Below are 24,648 nucleotides of genomic sequence, written 5' to 3' on the forward strand. Positions count from 1 at the left end.
TACCATCACATGAAAGACTTGCACAAAAGGGAAGAAATTGAATCGACAACCCTCCCTTCCAAAAAACGATTTCAACATTCGCAACCTTCTTCTGTTTGAATAACTCTGTCATCATCTGGTCTGATAATCCTGGTTTTTATAAACGTACACCTTTCTTACCTCACGAGTTTGCGAGCAGGAATTGAAAATGGCTGATTTCTTTTATGTCTACAGGGGGAGGCTCATGAGTTATCAGAGGGCTATGTAGATCAAGTCCATTTTCGAAAGTTTAACAGTGTGTGTGTGGGGGGGAGGGGTTGTCATCAAGTTAATGTAAAACATAAAATTTAGAAATATAATGCAAATACTACAGTTTTTTCTATATCTTCTAAAACATCCCTTGAAGTGTTAATTGACTTCTACTGGCATCATCCCTTACTACACACTCCATACTACTTTTGATGATACAGATATTTATATCATACAAGAAAAATACACAATATTCAATCATAGTGCCTGCAGTCCATTCCACCCCTGCCCGAAGCAATAAAACTCTTCGTTCCCAAAAAATTGGGAGCTGTTGACGTTTGACGAAGATGTGGAAGGGGCAGCGTAGTCTAGAGAATCTTCTAGCTAGACTTCAGCTCATAAACAAGATGAATAGATGTGATAGCTGCTGTCTGCATTTTCACTGCAAACAAATTATACAAAAAAAAAAGTTTGATCTAATGTCAGAGCCCCCCCCTGACCCCTACCTGGCTATGGGCCTGCTTTATCCATGCCTTCAATCTTGTCGATCATCTGCTTCCCAGGAGGGTGTAGTTTGTCCAGCATTTTTTGGATAATCTATATGCATAACTGTGCTGGCCTTTCAACCTGGTGAAGGGTGAAGGAATCTTTGAAAAGGAACAAATGTTGCCCTTGGTCGCACATCAATAACTCAACTCAATAACAAAGATATCAGATGGTATCGGTGCAAAAAATTTAACCGATACATCGGTATCGGTATTGGCTCAGCCCTACCTATTAGCTCTATTTTCCTATCCATAATGGCATTCAAAATGCTTTTTCAGCAGTTGAATGCATGATTCAATTTTACATGTTCATTTGATAAAGAAGTTTCTGTGTTTTTTTTGCTAATGCATGTTACATCTTTTACAGGACTTTGGAATTTAGGGAGTGAACATGGCCTTGTATTCATCACGTGTGCGTCTACCATCACTCCCAGGACAGCCACCACGCCCTATAACAGCTGAGCCACCCTACACTCCAGATGACGACATCATAGTTCAGCAACCAATGCCTACCAATGGTATCTTTTAACATTTCAGAATTTATTTATGTTTTAAATAAAATGTTGCACATGATATAAAGCAATAAATTTAAGATTGAGGGGTACTTTCGAGTGGGTGAAACAAAGCAGTGCACACTGTTGGATATGGTTGCTAGCTGCACCCCCTCCATGCAACATACTTTTCCTTGCAAGTGTTTAATTGGTCGAGCCCTCTCGAGTCAGCACTTGGACAGAGGTCTTTTTTCCGTACCTTTGCTATACAGACTCCTGGGATGTAGTATGATGACAAGTATCGCATATTCTGTTTATTTATTAGCTTCCCCGTGAACATAAACAATACCTTCGTCACTGTGAACGACTTTTCATTCCAATGGAAGCGCCACGCTGTAATTGTTCAAGACAACCATTCATAATGCTCAACTCTTTGTGGATGTATCCAATTAAAATCATGTGCAATGGCTCATGAACTTCTCACCCTAGATGTCAGTGTGATTTTGATGTGATACTGATGAAAGAAGCATTTTAATAAAAATGAAGAAAAGGTACAAGCATTCATTAATAACTTTTTACTGGTTAAAGATGCATCAAAAAACCTTCACAACTGTATTTACTCATGAAATTCTAACCTGATTTGATACATCACATCACCCCCTTCTGATTTAAAAATTTTGAATTGAATTCAATATGGTGGATTGAAACACACCAGTGGCATATGCTGGGTTCATAACCTCTTCATATCATAATGTTCAAATGGGAGGCTCTTTTTTGTTAAATTTCTTGGATTTTAAGGTGATGTGACATTCCGATTAAAAATACATACATTACAATTTACTAATAATTATAAAAATATCACTGTTTCATTAATATAGAAACAGTAAGGAAAACATCTAAAATATTTCATGGTTACTTATAAAATATACGCGTATAATAAACTTCTTACCTTGAATATTTAATTTGAACAGGAACTCCATTCTTCTCTTGGCGACCTCTGTGGTAAAATGGTTATTACCACAGCACACTATGATGCCAGGGGTCCCGGGCTCAAATCCAGGGATGGACATGGGTATTCTTTATGAATGTCCCTTCATGAATTTCATCGTATGGTCACTCATCCTCATCGTCGCGATTAGCTAAAGTGGCAGAAAAGCAACGCAAAATAAGAAATCAAATCAATTCTTCTCTTCTTTGCGATGCCAGGTGCCTGCATATCTTCACAATTTGAAGCTTATCCTCATGCAAAAGCAGAGTAAATTGTTTCTTCAATAGTTTGTTAATTATGTCACTCATTTTCGTTCACTACACAACGCAGCACAGATCATTCAGAACATATATACGTAATTCACTCACTCAATATTCTTAAGAAAATCCATGCAGTAAGAAACCTAATTTTCTCCCTTCAATGTGATTTCCACTCGCAAAATGCATTTTGTCATCTCCGGCCAGTCAGTCTACCCCAGCCAGTCATAAACAAAGCAGCAGAGGTGTTGAAAACATCGTAAAGCGTGGTTGGTTGAAGGTCAGCGGCCTGTGAGTTCTGCATGTGTTCAATGGGATACTGTTGTTTTTACCTAGAGGACAAATTCCCTATCGCATGCCAGCCACTCTTTTCGCATTCCTGTAATAGTAGTTTCGTTTCAAAATTTCTCTTACCTGGGAAAAATCCCATGCTGGTTAGCGAATTGGAATCACTGTAAGGTTTTACCGCACTTCCCTGTCCACGCTTGGGTTTGGAAGCTACTACAAATACATCACCGATCGCCTCCAGGCACTGGCAGGGAAAGAATTTAATCGATGAAGCCTGGTGGTAGCTTTAAAGGAAAGGAGTCCATCCCCATGTACTTCCGTTTTCTCCTGCAGTCGTTATTTGAGAGTGAAGCATCAGTCACATTTGCTAGTCAATTATTTCCTGTATTTAATCTGGGCTTCGGAGATAGCCAAGCCAACCTACTATATACGCACCTGGAACACACCAATATGGTTCCCCCTAGGCCTCACCTGTTTCTTGACCATTTGTACCCAACCAAACTCCTTACATTTTATATGGGGTGTTAAGGGACTCTTGAATCACCCTCCATATTATATGATTTCATTATCATGCCGTTTTACATATTTCTAACATGCTACCAAATACATTCAAAGACAAATTCATTAACAAGTGCTGTGTGGCTTTTATGCACACAGCTGCAAAAAGGGAAATATTTATGTAAAAGTGTATTTTGGTGTACATGCTCTGTCTAGGTTGCTTTTTGCTCGTTAGTCCAGGAAGCCACGGTTGGGTTTTCTAAATGGCTTCTCCGTTTTGAAAGGTAACAATAGGACCTTGCGTAAGTGGTTGGGGGTGGGTCATTTGTCGGAGGTATAAATACCGGTTCCGACTTGTTACGGTCTCTCATATCTCAGAATCCCAGGCTCGCAGAGACTTCGATACAAGACCCGATGGGTCTCTCCGATGGTGCAGTGGTAGCATCGCTGGCTTGCAATCAAGGGGTCCCAGGTTCAATACCCGGTAGAGGCACATAGTGGTTCTGATCCCACTTTAAAACTGTAGGTCCAGTCTCGATTAGCCTTACTGTGCATAAAGTGGACTTAAAACATCAAATCAATCAATCAATCAACAAGGCCCGATGGAGTGAGGCTGTTTTTATGGATGCATAGAAATACACACAGAGTGACCACCGTAGTTTAGGGACCTCTGTGTGATAAACTGCGGGGGCAGGTTAGTGCTATGGTAAATAGTGCACTTGTAGCTCTAATAAGTTGTACTGCACTTAATACGAGGACGGCGTAGGGACCTCTGTGTGATAAACTGCGGGGGTGGGTTAGCGCTATAAATAGTGCGCTTGTAGAGTGAAGTCCTGAGAAGTGCAATCCTCTCTGTTATGGGGCAAAAGGCAACCGGGAGCTGTTGATAATGGATTTGTTATGAAAATATGTATATACGGCGAAGGGTAGAAGTGTAAATAAATGTTGTACATAAAGAGATAAATATGTGAGACACCATTTCTTTACAACACAAGTTACATCTAAAAAGATTCCTAAGGGAACATTGTTTTTACACAGTACAAGAGTACATCGACACTGTAAGTGGCAGAAATAACAATAATGTAACATAATGAAACTCTTACTAGGTATTTATTTTCCTTCGTATATTTGATTGAAGTTTGATTACGCTTATCTAAACATAAATACACTTGACTCCACATATTAATTTAATATCATAGCACTGTGGTTCCCAAAGTGTGCACCGCAGCACCCTTGGGCACCATTGTTCCAATATTTTCACTGAAATGAAATGGTTGTTCGAAATATGTGGTTATTTAGTACTTTTTACATATAAAATGTTTCTGAATTTCAAATATGTATTTTTTTTAATTTAAAGCAAGTAACCTAACCACACTGAATGAGAATTGCACAAGTGTTAGATAGGCCTACATTCTGACCTGGGCACTGCAGAAAAATTTTGAAACACTAAGGGCACCATGAAACAAAAACGTTTGGGAACCCCTGTCATAGCAGATGACGCACATACTGTCTATAGAATCTAATTTTTTTTTAGCCAAATTGTCTCTCAAAGTAAATAACATTGAGCATACATTTATGTTATGTCTTGTATATACGAGGCGTATTCGTAAAGTAAGTACCGTTCGCAAATATTGCCGCTGTAGAGATGCAGTCGCGACCGTGTGAGTTCTCGCTGACGTCCTTCATTCGTTAGTTAGCCACAGGCACGCGTGGGAGCAGGTCATGTTTTTTCTTCGTAGTTTTCTGAAGGTTTGAAATGTTCAAGAAAATCAATCGGCCCGCCGACTGTGAAGTCCGGTTTGTGATTTCTTTTCTCAATGCAAGAATGGTAGAATTCTTGCCTAGAGGACAGACCACCAACAAAGATGCCTGCTGTGACACATTAATCCGGTTGCGTCGTGCAATTCAAAACAAACGACGTGGAATGCTTAGCGAAGGCATTGTGTTGCTTCACGACAATGCTCGTCCGCATACGGCCCAACAAACTCAAAATGTCATCACGTCATTCAGCTGGGAACAATTTGTGCATCTGCCAACAGCCCTGACTTGGCACCAAGTGACTACCAACTCTTCCTTCATCTGAAGAAGAAGTTTCTTGCTGGTCAGCGTTTCGACGAGGATGACGACATCGAAGCAGCAGTGCATGGATGGCTTTCGTCACAGGCGGGAACATTCTATGATGATGGGATACAAAAACTAGTGCCACGCTACGACAAATGCTTGAACAATGGTGGAAACTACGTAGAAAAGTAGTTTAAGGTCTGTAGAATGCAATGCAAATGAAATAAGGTACGAAACTATTTTACTTTATTTTTTACACCCTTTCGGTACTTACTTTCTGAATATGCCTCACATATTATGCCTGTAGTTTTATATACTTATTCTACTTGTGCATGTAGTGACAATTTCAAACTTTTGTAAAAGTTGAACAATGCCAATAAACCAATCAAAATTTTAACACTTACATGTATCTGAATCACATTACATGTTAATCCTGTACTGAATTATTTTTATAATTTTCATTTAAGGTTCATTATGGATGGAAAAGCCTCAAATCCATGTTCATAATTGCCCACCTGGTTTGGAGTATCTAGCTCACATTGATCAACTTCTAATGCACCATAAGTACCAGCTTGTGGAAGGTAAGCTTTGCAATACACAGTCTGTCAAAAATCAAAACAAACTTTTTCAAAATTATTTTATTTACTTGTTGTACAGCTTAATCTCTTTCCCAGTGGTGTTTTCTGAAATTTTGACCTGGTGCGTCGCAACAATTCTTATTTATTCTATAATTTATTATACACTCCCATCTAGAATAATCAAATATAATAGAAATATAACCTATGCATGCATGCAAGTAAAAGCAAATTAGAGGTCTGAAAACTTCATAGTTTCCGTCAGTTTTGATATTGTCCCCCCATGTTGCAACACTGCCTCTGTACAGAAACAGGAAAGAACAAGTAGTGATCTCACACGAACATTGTTTGTACTGTTGGAACTGAGCACGTAGGTCGCATGTTTTTAAATAGCCGCTTGCCGAATTTATCTTTGGCTCCCTCACTTTCCACATGTACAACCAGGGAGGAAACCGAGTCAGAAGCAGTCTGTGTTGGACAATGGATCAGTGGTGTACATAACCAGTCTTTTAGTTCTTAAAATAGCTTACTTAAATTCTGGGTTAACCCTGCACATGGTCGGGTGTGTGGTTTTAACGTCGTTATTTATCAATGATTGTTTTGTCAACCACCTTCCTCTGTCTAGCTGAGCTTCTAACCTTCCTCTTTTACACCACATTTCTGTTTTCAGTGTTGGTAAGATATTTAAGCCATTAGGGGGTCGTTGAAGTCCCTTGCTGTCTGAGTCCATGCGCAACTAGTTTTTAATGAAAATCCGGTATGTCGTTCCGTGGCTGATTAACGAATTATAATATTACAGAATTTCAATTTTTATAATTTGATACAGAGCATTCCCTGACATTCGCTACGAGACTCGGCGGTCAAGCGGCCCGGCATCAGTGCTTGTATTTCACGGTGAACGGGGTCCACGACAGTCGAAAGAGTCAGCTATTAAAATTACAGTTTATATATTGTGTACTAACCTTGACTACAGAAGGTGTTGAAAATAATGTCCCTCTGCTGCAACACATTCCTGGCATCTCCGAAGGAAATTGGCATTTACACATGCAAGTTCATCTACTGTAATTCTCCCGATTTCTTGTACAATACTCTCTTTTAACTCACGGCTGGTGTGCGGATTGTTTTTGTATCCTTTATTTTTTAGATTTCCCCATTTTTCTTTCCACTTTTATTCAGAACTGACCCTGTTACTCTAAACTTTTTTACGACATTTAATATAGTGGTCCTATGTGGAACAGAACACCATGAAATTTCATTGCAAAACGTCGTCACACTTCTCCACAATTCCTCTTTCCAAAGTAACACTCGACAAGATAAGTTCTTTGTTGTAATGTAAACTTTTGTGGTGCCATATTAAGCCTCAATCTACAACACACGGACACAACACAACATCCGAGGGAGGATTATACTGGCGTCAGTCTGCAACGTCAACAGAAAGGGAAAGAGAGTGAAGGCAGGGAGAGCGAAAAACACAACAGACTGTAGCATGCGACTGTCGCAGACCCGTTCACCGGGAAAGACAAGTGCTGACGCCAGGCCACTTGCCGCCGAGTCTCGTAGCGAATGTCAGGGAATGCTCTGTAGAATCTCAATTGTTGAAAGAAAACAATAATAACAATAATAATAATTGAATATTTGGCGTTTTTAGACCATTAATTGAGCATAAAAATTTAAAAACTCAGTCTCTGGCACCGTGCATGATCATTGACGTAATGTTTCTCATCCAACTCACTAAGGGTTAAAAGCTGGTTTTAATAATTTGCATAATACATAATGAGCAATTTTGCATACATTAAAGCTGATTGATTGAGTTGGTGTTTTAAGTCCACTTTATGCACAGTAAAGCTAGTCAGGACTGGACCTACAGTTTAAAGTGGGATCCGAACCACTATGTGCCTCCACCAGGTATCGAACCCGGGACCCCTTGATTACAAGGCAATGATGCTACCACTGCGCCATTGGGGGGGGGGGGCACATATAATAAAGCTAAATGCACAAAAAATATTATAAAAAGTTGGTTTACTGCCGGTAAGCATGATAACATGGAGACTCTGCCTCTGGCTGTTGTAATGCAAATTTATTTAGCGAAACGGAAAACTTCCTTAAACCCATTGTCTACATTTCCATCTATCAAAAATGCCACCGGGATTTTTTCCACCTGTTCAAGCGGCTCTGCTGTTCACATCACCCCACCTTCGTCCGTGATCAAGAAAGTGTGGGGTCCTAATTCCACACACCCCTATATGCCTTCATGGAATGGTTCAAAGCACAGGGGAGCACTTTACTTTACTTTACTTGTACTTGGGACATGCAAATTACTAATTTAACTCAAAAGTTAAGCAGGCTCTGCTACATGATGAGAATTTTGAGAAATGTTTTAACTTTGAATGATTTAAGGACAGTATATTTTGGACAGATTCAACCTGTACTTACATATGGTATCTCTTTCTGGGGCAGCTCACCCAAAATGCAGAAAATTTTTATTTGGCAAAAACGCATATTAAAAATTATGAAGAATGTATCCCTCTCAAACCCAACAAAACAAATTTTCAATGAATTTCAAATATTACCTCTTCCATGTTTGTACATATTAGAAACATTGTGCTTTATTCATACAAATTCTAAAATCTTCTCAAAAAATCTGGACATACACAAGTACAGCACTCGTATGCATAACTCCCTCCATCTTTCTACTGTCCGCACATCCAAAACACATAGTGGTCTAGGATTTCAAGGTGTAAAACTCTATAACAAGCTGCCAGAGGAATTCAAGAATCATAATCCAACCAAATTTAAAATAACAGTAAAAAGCTTGCTTATGAAGTATTTGTTTTATAGCACAGAGGAGTACTTAAATCATATTTTCATTAATAGACATAACCTTTGATTTTCTTCCATTTTTATGTTCACTAATAGCCATAACCTTTGATTTTTCTTCTATTTTTTAAGTTATTCTATACTCTTTTATACTTTTTTATATGCATAAGTATGTGTTAATTCCTTTGTACTCAAAATCATACATGTAATTAACCTATCCCATATCATAGTGCTATTTGTACTTATAAGATCAAGTGGACGGAAATAAATCATATCATATCATATCATATCAGACTGTCTCGTGACTGTTAAACTAATGTAGTAGCAGTGTCATATTGTTTAATTGATTGAAATGAAAATTTTGTACATTTTGGGGAAGGGGACCAACATACATTCGAGGGTATGTGTTAATTCCTTTGTACTCAAAATTATACATGTAATTTTATGTAATTTTATGTAATTTTATTTTATTTTTATTTTATACTATACTCTTTATACTTTTGATATGCTTAAGTATGTGTTAATTCCTTTGTACTCAAAATTACACATGTAATTGACCTATCTCATATCATAGTGCTATTTGTACTCATATGATCAAGTGGATGGAAATAAATCTTATCTTATCTTATCTTGCATCCATGTAACTGACCCAGCATGTGATGACACAAGAAAGAGCGTTTCCTATCATAGTGGTTTTGGAAAAGGTTTTATTGGGGATATGTACTTCCTATTTTGTATCATATTGGCGTAGATATGCAAGGCATGTCATCATCTCAAAATCAAATTGAAACTTGTGGATGTGCTGATCTCCATGGTGGAGTGGTTCATAACATGCTACAATGCCAAGAGTCGTCTTCGAATCCCATCCTGGATATGGGAGTTCTTCGTCAGTGTCCCTTCATCAATTTCACATCATCACTCATCATCATCGCCATTAACCAAAAGTGGCAGAAAATAATTCAAACAAACAAACTTTTGACGACTCCCTTCTCCTCCTCCCACACACTTGGAAGAAAGAAAAGTAATGCAATTTTTAAATGTTTTAATCCATTAATGCATAAAGTTTACAAACCCCTTTCATGAATTTTTTTTCATGGTTTTGGTATCAGTACAATTCAAATAAGACACTATATACGATACATTTTTATTTTTACAATGTATGTTAGAGATACAGTGCGTCCGATAAATCAGACACTGTGCACTATGATCACTTCCGTGTGTCCATTAAATCAGACACTGTGCACAATGACCACTTTCATGTTTTGTCTATTAATAGCTGTCCCAAGGAAAAAGTATTGCTGTGGAAAATATGTAACCAAAAGCAGTCATGTGCAGTGGCAGATATTGGGTTCCAAAATGGGGGGGGGGGGGGCAAGGTGCCAATGCCAAATGTAGGGGGCAAAGACAGTATATTTCCCTTCGTAGATAAGGTCTATAATAGTGCGGGTGCAAAAGTGACGAAAAATGGGGATGGCAACTGACCCCCTAATCGCTGCCACTGGTCATGTGTATGTTTACATACATACATAAATACATACACATATTTTAGAAGAAACAATACGAAAGGAAACATTTGGAATAGAAATCAACTAATATACACAAAATTATTATTATTACAGTACAGAACACAGTCATCCGTTATCAGTTTGTATCTGTGAGCAACTGGAAATCTATCATGTAACCACTGCTAGAGCTTTTTTGCCCAGTTCTTGAACCCAAAACGGATCAGATTTACTCTAATGAACTGTTTTGCGTAGTGCCTCGTGTAGTAAGGAATCGTACTCTTGTCGATGGAAAGCATTTCGCTCACACCCCCATGCTGTTTGAAAGATGAGGAAAGTTTCTCCAAATATGGCCGTATCCTGTACAGACTATCGGACTCATATGAATATTAGGCAGACCACAACGAATGCTTTCAGAAAGTATCGAAGTAGTATCTTTTTCTTTTGACCAAAACATACGTTTGTTTGAATATTTTGCATAACCTGACAACAAGAGACCTCCAAGAACAACAAGAAGTTCTTCTTTCGTCAAATCAAGATTTTTTTGCGAAGCATACAATTTGGATTCATTTGGTATAACATTTAGCATGTCCTCATCAAAAAATAATTTATAAAAGTCTAATTGCGATTCACAGTTTCGTGCTTCTTCAGATGGTTCAATACGGCAGCACTCAGTTTGTAATTAGAATGAAGGTAGACTTTTCTTCCACAAGGGTCTTGATTTTGTCTGAAGACGTATTCTTCTTTTTTGAAGCACCAGTGTCATGTGTAGTGGTAGATGTAGACTCTACATTACTGGATGAACCTTCACAATCAATACAACTTCGTATCTTAGTTTGCACCTCACAAACGCTCATTAGCGTATTTTGCCAAAAATTGTTTAGATTGGCCGCATGCTCATCGTCAGATTTATCACTGTCTTCGTCTGTATCCTTGCCATCCACTGGTGGTGTAACATAAATGAGTTGTTCCTCCTTCTCCTCCACATCTTCATTCTCCAAAATAGTCAAAATTTGATCACACACATACACGCACGCACAGATACACACACATATGCACACATACAAACACTAATGCATAAACACACACACATTCACACACTAATGCATAAACATGCACACATTTGCACACTAATGCATAAACATTTACACATTCACACACTATTGCATAAACACTCACACATTCACACACTATTGCATAAAGATGCACACATACACGCATATATGCATACACACGCACACATACATACACTAATGCACACACACATAGGCACGCACACATACAAACATATATGCACACATACATACACATATATACATTGACAATGTCTAAACATCAAAGGTATCGAAAATTTTACAGGAAATGGAAAATCTGCATAAAGTGCTCAATGTGCATAGTGTTCGATATATCGGACACTATATTTTCTCTCGCAATAGCAGCTCAGGGATGAAACTAATGCACAAATTATTGTTACATATTTGATTACTAATGTTTCTTACACATATTTGTCAAAACACATCTCGGATAAATGTCAACTACTATATATGAATTGAAATTAGCTTTCCCGTTACGCAGAAACGCAGTACAGCTCCCTCTCCATGTTTCACTCCCTTACAATTTGGCGGGAAATTTACAATGTTGCCAAGCCTGTGGGGTGACCTATGCATCACAGAGGTACCAAAGAACTAGATTTGATAAATATAACCAATTAAAGTAAAACAGTGTTACAGAAAGTGCAATTATGTCAATGTCCGATTAATCGGACACCATGCATTAATGGGTTAAAATTACAAAACTTTCAACAATATTATTATTAAGATCAAAATGAGAAAAAACATTTCAAAGAGTACATTTATTATTATTATGAAATGACGATGCTTGGATGCAGTTTATTCCTCCTTCACTCTCAGTTATTTATTATTTATGATTAGACCAGATTTTAAAGGGAAAAATTTTACTCTAAAAAGGACTAAAGAATGGGAAATTATTGCCAAAAAAAGGACATGAAAAAGGACTATGGTTTATTATTTTAAATGAAAACACAATATATATCATTCATATATATAAAAAGGATACATTGAATTTAATGCATTTTTACTTTACTTCATAAGGTAAAGTAAAAAAAAATGCAAGGTATTTAATGTATCCCTTTCTTATGTGTGTTCATTTCGATCTTCAGCCGAAAGATCGGGAGAAGCGTGGCACGCGGCGCTGACGGAGTAGCCGACATTTGCGGCCTGTAATGCCCGCATATTTTTATGGACGTATGCAGACATTTATATAAATATTGCAAAACGAGCACTAACCTGTGTTATAAGAGTACAGTTTTAATTTTAGTAGCTTAGTGGCTGTATGTGCTGGTGTTTTTGACACGCCCATCTCCTGTGAAACATGGCATAGAGGTTTGTTTGGAGAACATTCTAACGTGGCACCAATTTCATCGATTTTTTCTTCGCTTAGAATCCGTCATTTTTGCTTAGGTGTTTTAAAATTTAACGATCCAGTTTCTCGTAATTTAAGGACAAGATGTCTAACCGTATCTTTATGTGGAGGTGAAACGCCTGGGAATTTCTGTACAAATTGCGTACACACGTCTCGACACGAGTCTATTTTCACGTAAGTGTCATACATAAAAGTTCTTTGTTCTAACGTGAACCTTGCGGCTGGCATTCCAATCGTCTCTCTGACACAACACACATACACAATGCAATAACACAAAAAAGTAACGGCAAGTAACCAAGAATAACACTCTTGCGCACAGTATGAAATTAACACGCTCTTGGTTTACATCTGCTCGCCACTATATTCACAGCTCTGTCTTCATCTGTCGCAAAGGAACAAAAAAGTTGAGCTAGGAGATTTCGGATTACAAGGAAGCTCACGAAAACCATTGACTTTTAACGGTTTCGTCTGCAGCGTAATCTTGATACAGTGTTGCACATTCGAAACCTCCAAACGATCCCCATCGACACAAAACTCTTTCAAGGATATAAACTTAAGCAGGACATTACTGGTCAAAACTAAGATTAAAATGTTTTATTATATGTGGCTCTTAACATCGTTTCTAAAGCGTATTTATTTGTGTATATAAGGGCAGAACTTGGATGAATTACAGAAGAACTTTTGTGTGTTATAACACAGGTTAGTGCTCGTTTTGCAATATTTATATAAATGTCTGCATATGTTCATAAAAATAAGCGGGCATTACAGGCTGCAAATGTCGGCATCTCTGTCAGTGCCGCCCACCATTCTTCTCCCGATCTCTCGGCTGAAATGAACGCACGGTATATATGAATGGTATATATTGTGTTTTCATTTAAAATACTACTTTTAGTGGAGTGGAAATCTTCCTTGAAACAGCTTACTGCATTTACTGTCACACAGTAAAGTTAACACTATTCTAAAAAACTTCACAATAAAAGTCTAAATCTAGCGAAAGTACACTATCAATTCAACAGGCGTACCACTTACAACACATTTGTTACTGCTTAAGCACAGATTGCATTGTTGCAACAATCGCTGCAAATGTAATCTCAACACTCTTGGAGGGAAGGTATGGTAGAAGGTGCTTGTTCTTTCCATTCTCTAAGCTGTACGAAATAGACAATTGTTCAATGTTTTGTTTCTGGAAAATACAGCCGTACAAAGTTTTTGATATCTTGTCAGTAAAGGGACCAATGAAATGTTTCTAAAAAAAGGGGAAAAAGTAAATATGGCCTGATAAAATTGTCAATAAAGGGACAGGAAAGGAAAACGTTTCATAAAAAGGGAAAAAATGGGAATGTGGGCTGAAAGAAGGAAAAATACGGGAAGTCAAAACTATGTAATTTTGTTGGTTGAAGATAATTTTCAACACTGTTGTTACTTATCCCATGATCCATGTTGAACAATAAAAAAGGACTTCCCTTTAAAATCCGGTGTCAATTTATAATTATTCTCATCATCACCATCATGAGAATGCAGCATTAATCTTAATATGACAGAAGCATCCAAATGTACAATAGGCAATAAAATGCATAAGTAAAAAATATTGCAGAATAACCGGTATTCAATGAAGTATTTATAATTCATGTAATTTCTTTACCAGTGTTTGGCGGATGTCAAACGAAATCCATGTTCTATATAAAAAATATCCATGGTGAGAAAGTTTTCCAAACGGAAGAAGACACCGACTGCTGGACTCGGAATTGTTGTGGCAAGACACGACCGTATGAGATGAAGATACTTGACAGCAAAGAGAACGAGGTGATGCGCTTTCACAGACCTCTAGCTGGACAATTGTGCTGCTGTCTTTGCTGTATGCAGGTATGAACTCTTGTTTCCTATTGGAAATAGTGAATAAATATGTCTTGAAGCTTTCTCGTTGATGAAAATATTCGCTTGGAATATTGACAATCTTTGGAAAGTTTTTTCATAGGCATAACTTGGCAGGGGCAATTTTCAAGTTGTTGGTACTTTTGTTAAACCTCCTGGGACCTGAGAAGCAAATTGATGAGTACTTTTTATGATTTCGCAAATGTAACGGTTATTTATCAAAGTAGATCTGGACACTATTTTTATGGGATGGAAAACTTTTTGATTCTGGTGCCTAAAAGTTAGGTTGCAAGTTACGCCCATGAGTTACTTTGTGTCGGTCCCCATGGTGAAGTGGTTAGCGCATCGTGCTACGATGCCAAGGGTCTCAGGTTTGAATTCTGACCTGGGCATGGATATTTGTGAGGGTCCATTCATCAATTTTATCATGTCATCACTCATCCCCATTTTCACAAATTAGACAAAAAGTGGCACAAAAAGCGAAGTAAAATAAAGCAGATCATTCAATTAAATCAATCAATGAGTTACTTTATAAAAGTTACTCATTTCGATAGCGCAGTTACAAAACCATTTACTTAAATAAAAATAACTGTAAGTTACTTTCTAGAGAAGAGATTCAGAGTGTGGTGCAGTACACATGGTGAATATATTGCATGGTAAAGTTCCATATTTGCACACTGCTTTTTTTGTTGTATAATTAATGTTGAGGAATATCTGCCTCCTTTTACACAGCCTGTGGTAGACGTTCTGGTAGATGGTGATGCAGAGCATCTACCAGAGGAAATCCAGCATCTTCGCATGGTTATTATACAGAACGGGAACTCAGAACACAAAATCAACAGAACTTTAAACTGAGTATTGTCTAAGAAGACCACCACAGCAGAAAACCCGGACACATAAAATTCAGACACACCAGGGAATCCGGACAAAACAGAAGGGCCAGAAGATAGCTATCCTGCATTAACTGAAAGCAACTAAGACTGAGTTCTTTCACAACTACTGACCGATGGAAAATGCGAAACAACTAAGAATGAGATTTTCTCATGCGACCTATTTACGTGAAATTCGAACTATCGGCCGTTACGACGGTTGCTTCGATCGCGTCCTTTGGCAACGACAATTCTAAGGAAAAACGCTGATTCCTGATTTCATTTTCTAATGCAATGTCAGCGGAATTTTCCCAACTCCGCTGAAGGTCGCTGTCGCGATGACCTTTTGAGAAGCTCTTTTTCAATGCTTCAGCGGGACCCTTTTTATAATGTGATTAGCTTATTTATTTATGATGCCCGGGTCCTAGGTTCGATTCACGTCTGCGGCGTGATACGATACATCAGAAACCTCTCCGGAATTATAAGCTGTATTCATATCAAAACCATACACAAACCATCGTCGAAAATCAGGAGCCTGCTGTGCAACCCAAAGGACAATTTAGGACTCAAAACACATGGAGTTTACTGGATTGCTTTCAACTGTGGGAAAGCATACGTTGGGGAAACAGGCAGAACAATTGAACAACGCTGCACAGAACATCAGAGTTACATCAAGAATTTCCATCCGGAGAAGTCAGGACTAGCCGAACATTCGATCAACGAAGGCCATAGAATGGATTTTAACATCACACTATTGGGACAGAATTATCAAAGAAGCCGGTGGAGGCACACAGTGGTTCGGATTCCACTTTAAACTGTAGGTCCAGTTCCGATTAGCTTTACTGTGCACAAAGTTGACTTAAAACACCAATTCAATCAATTATCAAAGAAGCAATAGCCATCCATGGGGAAAAGCAGAATCTGAATCGCGACACAGGGCTCGAACTGGATCCAGCCTGTCTAGCGATAGTCAGCAGGTAGCGGGAGCGCAGCAGACATGGCTCCCGATTGGTCATTGACACTGGAAACAGTCACATGCAGATACATATAAACCGTGTTGACGCTCATCACTGCACTTCTATCCTGAAGATGAGAGTGACATTAGGTCTCAAAAGCTTGGATAGTTATCCAGAATTGACCTGGTCAATAGCCCGAGAGAATTTATTATTCAAAAAAATATACACTTAACTCCCCTCCCTTTTGAAAATCTGAGATTAAACATAATTTTTAAATTATGTCAGCCTTGGCTAACTCTATATGGTGGATCCTTGGCCACTGCAAAACAAAATCCTCCCTAGCACTCTGTTTTCTCCAGTAATTTCAGTGGTAACACTATGAAGCTTTGTTTAAATGTTTCCATTTATGTAAAAGTGAGTTACACTTTTATATCAATGAAAATAATGACAAAATGTCACAATTTTACATAGGCTATTTATTGAAATACAGAATTGGTGAAATTATTAAAAATTTTATCAATAAATTGATACTTATGATACCAGGTGGTTATAATTAAAGTGACGGTGTTCAGAGTGGTACAGCACGGGCTGTAATGAGAGTAGCAGTTACGATATGCTAATGAAGCAATGCGCTCGCGAATTATGCAAAAAAAAAAAAGTTCCAATTCTCGCCACCGGAGTAAAAAATGGCACTGTAAGCAGTCAAAACGTGGAAGTTTCCGTAACTCTGACGTCAAAGTCGGTGACATTGCCTAACCATTGTGTGAGCTCCCTGGTTGTTGTTGGTGACGCTTGTTGTTTTTTTCTTCTTTAGTGATGTGAATGTTCGCCGAACATTAAAAGTTTGAATTTTTCCGTGTAAAAAGCAATGGCTATTGCGAAGAAAGACCGTGCACTGCTAGTGAAGTTGTTTTACCAGAATGGGAGTAATAGCAACGCTGCACTGCAGAAATATTGCCAACAGAAAGGGCTGAGAAGAGAGTTCAGTTCGCTGCTTGCAATAAGCTATTTGATATCGGGATGGGGAGCATCTAAAGCTTAGAGCATTCAGATATTGGATCCTGATGGATTTGGATTATGGATTCAGATCTAGGATCTGGGATTCAGTATTCAGATATAAAATCCAGTATTATATATTTGGATATCAGATACAAGATTCAGGCCATGGATCTAGGATCCAGGATTAAGATATTGGATCAAAGATTCAGGATTTAGATATCGGATCTAGGATTTGGGCATCAGAATCTGGAATGCAGGATTTAAGATTCAGGTATCAGATCCAGGATTCGGAATTCAGATATAAGATCTAGGATCTGTAATTCAGATAGGAGCTTTTGGATTCAAATTCTGCAGTATTCGTACTCCCGTTCCTAATTTCATATAGCAATTGAAGATAATAATGTATTAATTTTGTTATTATTTTCCATCAACCTTCCCTTACACATACACAAAGTAATTAATATCTTTCAAAAATTTAGTAAGTACATGCATTTATTGTTTTACAAGAGGACATGTATACATGTTTATTATATATTTTTTACATCTCTGACATTTTCTTTTCACAGAACATGGAAATATCTGCTCCACCCGGCCGAGTAATAGGATCAGTGAAACAGGAATGGGGCATTCTCCACACACAGTACAAGGTGCGGGATGCATCAGGCAACATTGTTTACAGAGTCCGAGGACCTTTTGCCACTGCTGGCTGCTTTGGAGAACATGATTTTAAGGTAAGCCCTCACGTAGCTTTTCTTACAATTGCATAAAACCCAAGCAATTATAATAAAAATGAATAATGCTTAGATGAAGGAACATTCACTAAGGAACACTCATGCCCAGGTCAGGACTCAAATCTAGGACCTTCATTTAATCATCATTGTTGTAGTTAGCTTAAAGAGGCAGAAAAGCAACATAAGATAAGAAAAGTGCAAACAAGAAAAAATATTGTGACCAATGAAAGTGAGTTTGAGAAGTAGCTTGTGAGCTTATGTATGACTCATTAGTAGACAAACCACAGTGGTGGATCCAGAATTAATCACCTAGGGGTGTTGAGGGGGTACAGAATGGAGGGTGCAATGTTGAAAATAAAGAAAAACCACATGTTTTGTAATTTGAAATTCACAAAACTTGTTCAAGGCAGGCCAATGACATAGACTCCAACATATTAACACAAATTATAATTGTATTGAGCTACCTATGTAGTGAAATGCAAAAATTAAGATCATCATCTTTGCTTTTATCAATAATGCTCAAGAAAGAAATCATAAAACAACTCACACTAAACTGTAGGTAATTATCGAAAATCACAAACTGAGAATATAAAAAAGAAGACAATTCTTAACAACAGTGCTTACAAAATAAAGACAATGGCCGCTGATCTTTGTAGACTACCTCCAGTACAGGAAAGTAAATGCAGCTTCTTTTTCAAGTTAGGTTCAGTGGCTTGTTTGTTGCATACAATAATAGATGTGTCACTTCAGGTTTTCGTGGTTAGCTCATCGCGCTGCAACGCTAGGGGTCTCGGGTTCGAATCCCGCTCGGGCTTGGTTGTTTGTGAATGTCCATTCATCAATTTCATCATTTCATAACTCATCCCCATCTTCGCAAATTAGCCAAGAGGCACAAAACGTGAAGTAAAATAAACTAAATCAATCAATCAATCACTTCAGGTTTTAATAACTCATCAGGTATTATGGCACTGCAAGGATTAATAGTGGTTTTGGTTGAAACTAGGTTTTGTAGAATAAAATTAAGAGGTGCACAAGCAAGCCTTTACATTGTCCTGGTGCTGCCTGTGACAAACCAGGACATATTTGTTATTGTAGGTGCACCATAGTGGCATATCCAGAAGTTACAGTTGGGGGGATTTCGTCTGGGTACCTCACTTCACTGACAATCCATTCTAAGCTACACGTGCACTGTTTTATGTAAACAGATATGGTACTGTAAGCAGGAACCAAGCTGACTTCCATGTTTTAGAGATTAGAGCAGGGTGTGAAATCATTTACGACTGGTGGGGGAGAAAGATCTTAATCTACAACCCCCCTCCCTACAAACATACATATAAATTATACAATATACATATTTATAATGTTATTAAAAGTAAAAATTAATTACTAAATTAAAAATATATTATTATTATTAATTACCCAAAAATAAATAAATTTGTTACTTTTATATATATTAGATATTACAAAGTAGCAAACTACGTCCTTTACTAACAGGTTAAAGATGTTAATAAATTATGAAATAGTTGAAGTGGTTTTATTATGTGTAAGTTTTTGCTTTATGTTAATATAAATCAATTAGATTTCATAGTAATTATTGTTTTGCATTCTTGTTTTACTTTTATTGTGCATATTGATGTAGATTTGTTAATGATCTTTTGAGAGAGAAAAAGCATTGAACACTACCAACTACACTAATTTGTGTATGTCATCGATATTATTCTTACAGTCCCGTGCGAATTAATCAATTAATTAACTGTAGACCTCATTTCTGATTGGCCTACTTTTTTTAAAAAAATATTTTCTCAACATCCATACATTTATTAGTTGGCGAATTCACACACATGTACAGTCCCGTGCAAATTAATTGATATACGACAATAACTACACACTTTATGTATTGTTTTGTACTTATGCCCTAATTCATCAATTACACTATTCAGAAACAATAAACTACATATTCGTAATATTTCTTAATAGCTAATATGTTCTTCTTTCTGTATATAATTTGTATTACACGATTTGTCATAGATTCATCATCATGAAACCATAGTCAAGTTTGAGACTCTATCATGCATAAAAATATCTTGTTCCGATTAATTTGCATGGGACTGTAGTACAGTATATTTGAAATTAAAAGTAATTGTTTATCTTTTGTTTGTTGTAACAAAAACTCTCCCCCTCGAATTTTTTTGATGGGGGCATTTTTGAGGCCAAGATTGTTGGGTGGAATCCCCCCCCCCCCCCCAGGATTCTGCACCTGGATTAGAATTGGAGTCCAGGGCTGGAATAAATGGTTATCATTGTATGGCGTTATCATAATTCCTCCCATTGCCACAATAAACTGAACGATCAATCAAGGAGTCTTGGGTTCAATGTCTTTGGAGGCATATTGCACAGTGGTTCGAATTCAAATTTAAACTGTACTCTAGTTTCAATTAGCCTACCATCAGCATCAAACTTCCAATCAAAAGTATTCTCAAGGCTGTTAACCTAGTTGATAAAAGGCAGAACATTTGAGTATTCAAAAATATTAGCCATATTCAAAACATGGCCGTTGGAAGGGGGGATCACCCCCTATTGCCCTCCCCATGAATCCACACCTGATGCACCAAGAAAGTTTTTAAAGAGGAGTCATCTGCTTAAAAACATTTTGACTGTCATTATGGGTAGGTTGAGTTTGTTTTGATGTCTATGTGCAGAAAGGCTAATCGGGACCAGACCTATAGTTTAAAGTGGGATTCGAACCACTATGTGCCTCCAACAGGTATCGTAACTGGGACCCCTTGATTTCGAGGCAACAATGTTACCGCTACACCATTAGGATGGCCCAGTGGCGGCAAGGTGCCAAAACTGGGGGGCAAAGACAGTATATTTCCCCCCTTTGTAGATAAGGTTTAGCATAGTGCGGGTGCAAAGTGGTGAAAAGTGGGGGGGAGGTAGGCTTACCATACTTTTTTGGGTCCAACGACATATTCGCGATCAACTCGTTACTGCTGAATTTCAGTTTTTTTACAAAAATAAATTGAAATTACTTAAAAGCCTTACTATTTTATTGGAATATTAAACTATAAATTGTACAAGAAAAAAATATTAACATTATTTCTTAAAATCAATGAATTAATTTTCAAATCTTTAATTGAATAATACATTTTCTGATATTTAGGAAACCTCTCTGTTAGTTGACTCACTTGTACTTTTCACTAGATATGACTAGTTTCAGAAATGGCTTGTTTGTTTTAATAACATCATAAAATTCACATGAAAGTTCTGAATTCATTTTGACATTCAACAGATGTTTAACAGTGGATAACAGAAGTCTACCTCTTTCTGCAGACCAAATATTCCCTATAATTGAAAATAATCTCTCAAATGGAGCAGATGTTACTTGTATCAAAAACGTGTGGACGAGTTACTTCACATGCTTGCAAGACCACCAAGGTGCTCACGGAAGTACGGAAACGGAACCGCTCGGAAGTCGATATCTCGAAGAAAGAAAAGGTATAATCGATCCCTATAATCCATCGATCCTTGCCGGTCATGAATATTCAATACTGGTAGCTATTTTCACGTTCAGATTCTCAAAACCCCGGACATTTTGCAATCCCGGACATCACCCCGGACAGTACTAAAAAAACAATACTGTCCAGGCTAAACCCGGACGTATGGTAAGTCTAGGGAGAGGGCAACCGCCCCCTATTTGCCGCCACTCGGAAGGCCCCATGTCACATGTCCACAGTCAGAATACTGGCATCTCAGTGTTGTTTCTGGGCTTGAATGTCAGCTCAACTATGATAATATATATGTGTGTGTGTGTGTGTTTGTTTGTTTGTTTTGCTTTGTTTGTTTTCATTAATTTCATATAATTATTTTCCTCTAATCTCTCCACCATCTACATTTTGTTCATTTCTAGTGTTGGGCGATATATCATCCAGATGATATATTGTGATATTAAAAAAAATATTGTCCAGCTGATATCAACTAGATGATATATCGTCATGATATTTTGGTGATATAAATTATGTTGGTGGAACATCGTCACAATATTTTAGCATTATACCATGGAGACGATATATCGCTGATATCACGAAGTGGAAAAAATATTGTATCGTATGTGGCGATATTTTCTTGACGATATATCACGATATCGAATTTCGGATATCGTTCATCCCTATTCATTTCAAATACAGATGAGTCTCGCAATTGCTTCATGAAAAATATTTTTTAAATATTGTTTCAGAATGTATTGTGCAGTCCTGATTATTGTGTTGGTTGTTATGTTGCAGATTCTGACACCTGATAAGGAAACTGAGATTGGGAGAATATCGCGAGAATATGCAGAATTCATGAAGGAGGCATTCTCAGATGAAGATAGCTTTGGAATGTGTTTCCCAAAGGACCTGGATGTAACCTCAAAGGCGCTCTTGATAGGAGCATGTTTTTTAATTGTAAGTACCCAAATATATGGCAGTTTATTCCTTTGTATAATAGGGATAAAGTTAAATTAATAGTATATACCATATGTGACGGCTCTTGTACACATTTTTGAGGAAAAATCTTTATCACCGAGTTCATAATTAATTTACAGTATTTCAAATATAAAGTAAGAATCAGGGCTACTTTCAATCCGTGCTCCAGCTACGGGTCACGTGAAGGTAACAACCTTTCTCCTGAGATTTCGGACTGTGTATGGGACTGGTGGCCAACCTACCATCATGAGGAAATTGCTGAGCTACGAGTGAGTACCGTAACCCAGTCATAGAAAACCTTCAATAACTGGGGGATCGTTGTGCTGACCACACATCACCCTGTAACTGGTAGGATGATCTCCCATCTGGGCAGGTGGGAGTAAGGCCCTCACTGGCTGTGGTTATTTTTTAATCTAACTAGGAAAGAATATATTTAATCTTCTTCGTCACACATCGCAAGGAAGCAAGAAAGAAATCGTAAAACTCAGAACACCAGAGAACATTTCCAGAAATGAAGGTAATAAAGAACTGAGTATCTGCATATTTAAGATGCTCCCTGTTTTTTAGATCTATTTTAAAGTAAAAAAGTGGATCTTATACACCGGCAAATACGGTCATTTACTGAAATCAACTAATAATGAACTGGTTAGACATTAAATTGCAAATAGCCAACTTCTGTGGTGAAGTGGTTAGCACGACATGCTATGATGCCAGGGGTCCTGGGTTAAAATTCCAGCTTGTGCAGGTTTTCTTTGTGAGCATCCATCATCATATCATTACCAGTGCTCGAAAAATTTTCTTCAGAGCTAGGCGCCAGGTCTAAAAATCAGGTGCTAGGAAACCACCTACTAGTAATTGTGGAGTCTATAAGAAGCTGAGCCAGCCTCTGTGACAGAGTGGTTAGCACATTGCGCTACGATGCCAGGGGTCCCGGTTTCGAATCCCGGACTGGGCTTGGATGTTTGTACGTGTCCATTCATCAATTTCATCATATCATCATTCATCACCATCTTTGCAAATTAGCCAGAAGTGACACAAAGAGCGAAGTAAAATAAAGCAAATCAATCAGTCTATAAGCTGAGCATCACCGTATTCAAAACATCGCTAAATTATGTGAGAAAGCTGGAAATGGGGGGTTGGGGGACAAAGAGTAAGAAATTGTTACTGATTCTATAGAATGTTCACAACGTTGATAAAAAAATAATTTGCTAACTTACGCTGTACTGCAATTTGAACTTAGAATCTTGAAAGTTTCGTACACTAAAACTTAAAAAAACTGCATTATTACAGCAAAAGATCACACTCGCCAAGCTGAAACTTTTAGTCACCATGGCGACTTGGCGACCGGGATTTTTCGAGCCCTGATCATTACTCTTTCTCATTGTCGTGATTAGTCAAAACTGGCAGAAAAGCAACAAAAATAACAAAAAAAATCAAATCAAATGGCAAGTATTTAGTTCAAAACCTGTATGATGCAGTTAACCTAGAAGACACCAGACCACTCCATAATTTTCCGTATACATGCGAAGTGTGGCTAGAAAAAACGGGATTGATAATGCTGTTGTGAACAGCAAGCGCATGAAGGTCGAGTGGTGCATGAGTGTATACCGTGATATCCTGCCTATTGACTGTGTGATTGCCCAGGGTGCATAGCACTCAGTTCTGCTGTAGCTTGTGGATGAAGTGAACCATACATTTGTGCTCTGTCAGAAAAATGTTAAGTGTGAAAGTGGAACAACGTATCAATGTGAAGTTTCTTATGAAAATCCACCACAGAAACTTATGGTTTGTTGAAGGAAGTGTACAAGATGAGTTTTTATCACAAACGCAGGTGTTTGAGAGGTTACGAAGGTTTAAGGAGGGATGAGAAATGATCGTGGACAACTCACGTCCTGAACGGCCTTGCACGTCAAAAACGGAATCAAACATTGCAAATGTTGGTAAATTGATTCGAAAAGATCGTCGCTTCAGTATTCGAGCTATTGCTGAATTCACAGGAATTGACAAAGAAAGTTTCAACATGAACAAAGTGTGTTTGAAATTGGTGCCACAAAACTTGACAG

General features: G+C 37.8%; 1 protein-coding gene across 1 annotated transcript in view; it reads left to right on the forward strand.

The window, feature by feature from the left end:
• Positions 1–1,164: 1,164 nt before the first annotated feature.
• Positions 1,165–24,648, forward strand: part of LOC145981904 (phospholipid scramblase 1-like) — a 31,747-nt gene continuing 8,263 nt past the window's right edge. The window contains exons 1-5 of the mRNA XM_083115399.1: positions 1,165–1,291; positions 5,824–5,937; positions 14,338–14,555; positions 17,955–18,119; positions 22,403–22,564. Of these exons, the coding sequence (XP_082971525.1) occupies positions 1,165–1,291; positions 5,824–5,937; positions 14,338–14,555; positions 17,955–18,119; positions 22,403–22,564 (786 nt within the window). The remainder of the gene's footprint in view (positions 1,292–5,823; positions 5,938–14,337; positions 14,556–17,954; positions 18,120–22,402; positions 22,565–24,648) is intronic.

The sequence above is a fragment of the Lepisma saccharinum genome, chromosome 30 (genome assembly GCF_977018435.1).
Source record: "Lepisma saccharinum chromosome 30, izLepSacc3.1, whole genome shotgun sequence".
NCBI classification, from domain to species: Eukaryota; Metazoa; Arthropoda; class Insecta; order Zygentoma; family Lepismatidae; genus Lepisma; species Lepisma saccharinum.